Genomic DNA, 2,349 nt, shown 5'->3' with positions numbered 1-2,349 from the left:
AATTTTTTATTCTCATGCTGTGGTAAAGGAAAGTGCTTGCAGAGAAGGGGTCTTCCTCGCAGGCTCACGTGGTCCCAGCACACATAGCTTCCCACATCAACTCTCCACAGAGCTCTGGCAGCACAGAAACTGCTCTGCAGAGCAGGTCTGAAACACCAGGCTTGAGTTAGCGGGGCTGATGTCATTCTTCATACGTCCAAGGGCTGGAACAGGGAGGAACAGAGCCAAGGTCAGAACCTAGATCTGTGGGGACCTGAGAAACCCCTCCAGCCAGGGTCATCCCACCCGTGGCACTGTGTGTGGTGCCCCATGCACAGGCAGAATTGACAGGGGCAGTGGGGACAAGGGGGTCTCACCTGGCCAGCAGACCCACTGCGTAGTGGTGGGTGTCGGCGTTGAGCAGCGTGTCCCAGCCACGCTTGCGTTCCAGTGCCATCACCACACCCTCACACCGCAGATGGCGCAGCAGGGCTTTGATGGTCAGCACTGCAAACCTGTGTGCAGAGCAAAGCCCAGGTCATGCTGAGAGCCCTGGTCCCAGCCCCGAGGACCTGGGAGGGACAGGAGGACTGGGGTGGAGCACCTGTTGGGGTTGGTGGGAAGGCTGTGTTGGTCCTGGCATTCCCTCCAGAAGGCGTCGTCCTCCTCCAGCCTATGCACTGCGTTGAAGAACACTTGGAAGAGGCACAAAGAGGCTGGGGAAACACTCCCTCACTGTACGTGGGCACCAGGACAGCTGGAGGATCGTCCACAGCATCACGTTTGCCTGCAAAAGAGTAAAACATCTGGAGACAGCGCTCAGTGCTGAGACATCCACGTGGCAAGGCCCGAGCGCGGGAGAGAGAGGCCAGGGGAGACACAGGAGGAGCACCTGGCCTGGTGCCCCTGAACCTGCCCCTAACCCAGGTTTCCAGCCCAGTGCCTGAGGCAGGGAGATGCAGTGCTGGGGGAGGATGAAGAACTGCCCTGGAGGTGATGCGGGAGTGAGCAAAGTCCAGTTCCAGAAACTCATAGCCAGGGCAAAGACATCTGTTTCATCCCCATCAGAGGTGCACATGCTGCGTGCTGGCCAGCTTCCCAGGACAAGGGCAAGTATCTTGAGCACCGACTGTGCAGTCCGACTTGAGAAGATGATCGTCCTCCACACGGTCGCAGCAGCTCTGCAGGGTCAAACTCTGTGTCAGCAGGGTCTAAGCCACAGTGCCACGGCCTAGGCAGCTCCCAGTCCCAGGTGACAAAGCCACAGCAACCTGAGGAGCAAGGAGGGTGTGTGGGAGCAGGATCCGTGGCTGGCATGCCAGGGCTGGGAAACAGGGGACTCAGAGGCTCCTGGAACTCTCAGCCTGACAGACACCTGGGATGGGCTCTACAGGGTGATGAGCTGGTGAGCCCTGAGCCCTTGAGGCAGGGGGGCCCCATACCTGTCACATGATGGGGCAGAGCACAGCATCACATCCACGGGGTGTGCCTCGGCCAGATCCAGAAGAGTCTTGTCTAACCTGTGCTCAGGAGACACACTGAACATGAGCCACCAGTGGATGCACCTCACGAAGGTTGGCACCTGGAGGGGGCATGGGAGAGATTTGGAGAGCTGCCAACTTGCCCAGCTTCTCCCAAGAAGTGCTTCCCTTCCCACCACTCTGTGCTGGCCTCAAAGGCTGAAGGGGCCCAGCGGATCGGGCGTGAGGGGCTGCACAACCCCTGGGGGGCTTGAGCCCTGGCCACAGACTGCTTACTTTCTTGGGATTGGAGGCACCATTTTCCATGAGCAAATCCAGCAGGACAGCACTGGTTTCAGCATTGTGGAGGTCAGAGTTTGCCGTGCCCCCAGTGACCATGGCAATGGTCTCTTCCCTCCAAATGCACCTGGTGAATTCCAAAACCATCTGCAGGAGAAAGGCAGGAAGAGCAGTGCCATGAGAATGTGCTATGGAGAGCTCTGACAGCAGTGCTCGGCTGAGCAGTGACAGCAGGCCCAGCCTGGGGAGGATGGCCTCAGGTACCTGTGCTGCCCTGCGGAAGCGGCCCCGGGCGCGGTCCTGCTCCTCTGTTCAGTCTTGGCCTGGATCTGGCAAAGAGAGAGCACGGTCAGAGCTGAGGGGCTGCATGAGGGGCCAGAGAACACAGCCCAGCCCTGCACTCCCACATGCAGGGCCAGCCCCGGGATGTCCAGTCCTTGGAGCTGCTGAGGGATCAGCCCTGGCACCTATTCCCTGCTCCCTTTCCCTGGGCATGTCCACAGAGGATGGGATGGGAAGAGGTTCAGCCAGCTGCAGCCACCAGTCCTATGGCCCAGCTCTGTCACTCACCCTCCTGCAGGGGCTGGACCTGCTCCACATCCTCAGGGTG

The 2,349-nt window shown here is 59.7% G+C and overlaps 1 protein-coding gene across 2 annotated transcripts; it reads right to left on the bottom strand.

Annotated features, from left to right (window-relative positions):
• Nucleotides 1–297: 297 nt before the first annotated feature.
• On the bottom strand, nt 298–2,349 carry LOC113941744. 2 transcript variants are annotated; one of them, XR_003525750.1, is made up of 6 exons: nt 2,310–2,349; nt 2,004–2,068; nt 1,737–1,886; nt 1,422–1,561; nt 584–1,250; nt 298–494 (listed from the first exon to the last, which is right to left on the bottom strand). XR_003525750.1 is itself a non-coding variant. In XM_027632879.1 (6 exons), exons 3-6 carry the CDS (start codon nt 1,884–1,886, stop codon nt 481–483), a joined length of 618 nt encoding a protein of 205 aa, XP_027488680.1. In that variant the 5' UTR covers nt 2,004–2,068; nt 2,310–2,349; the 3' UTR covers nt 298–480. The 2 variants fall into 2 exon arrangements, 1 of the variants encoding a protein (XP_027488680.1); XM_027632879.1 differs by having other exon boundaries at nt 584–920; nt 1,445–1,561.

The sequence above is a fragment of the Corapipo altera genome, unplaced genomic scaffold, assembly GCF_003945725.1.
Source record: "Corapipo altera isolate COAL_440 unplaced genomic scaffold, ASM394572v1 94165, whole genome shotgun sequence".
Lineage (NCBI taxonomy): Eukaryota > Metazoa > Chordata > Aves > Passeriformes > Pipridae > Corapipo > Corapipo altera.
This window is presented reverse-complemented; position numbering and strand designations above follow the sequence as displayed.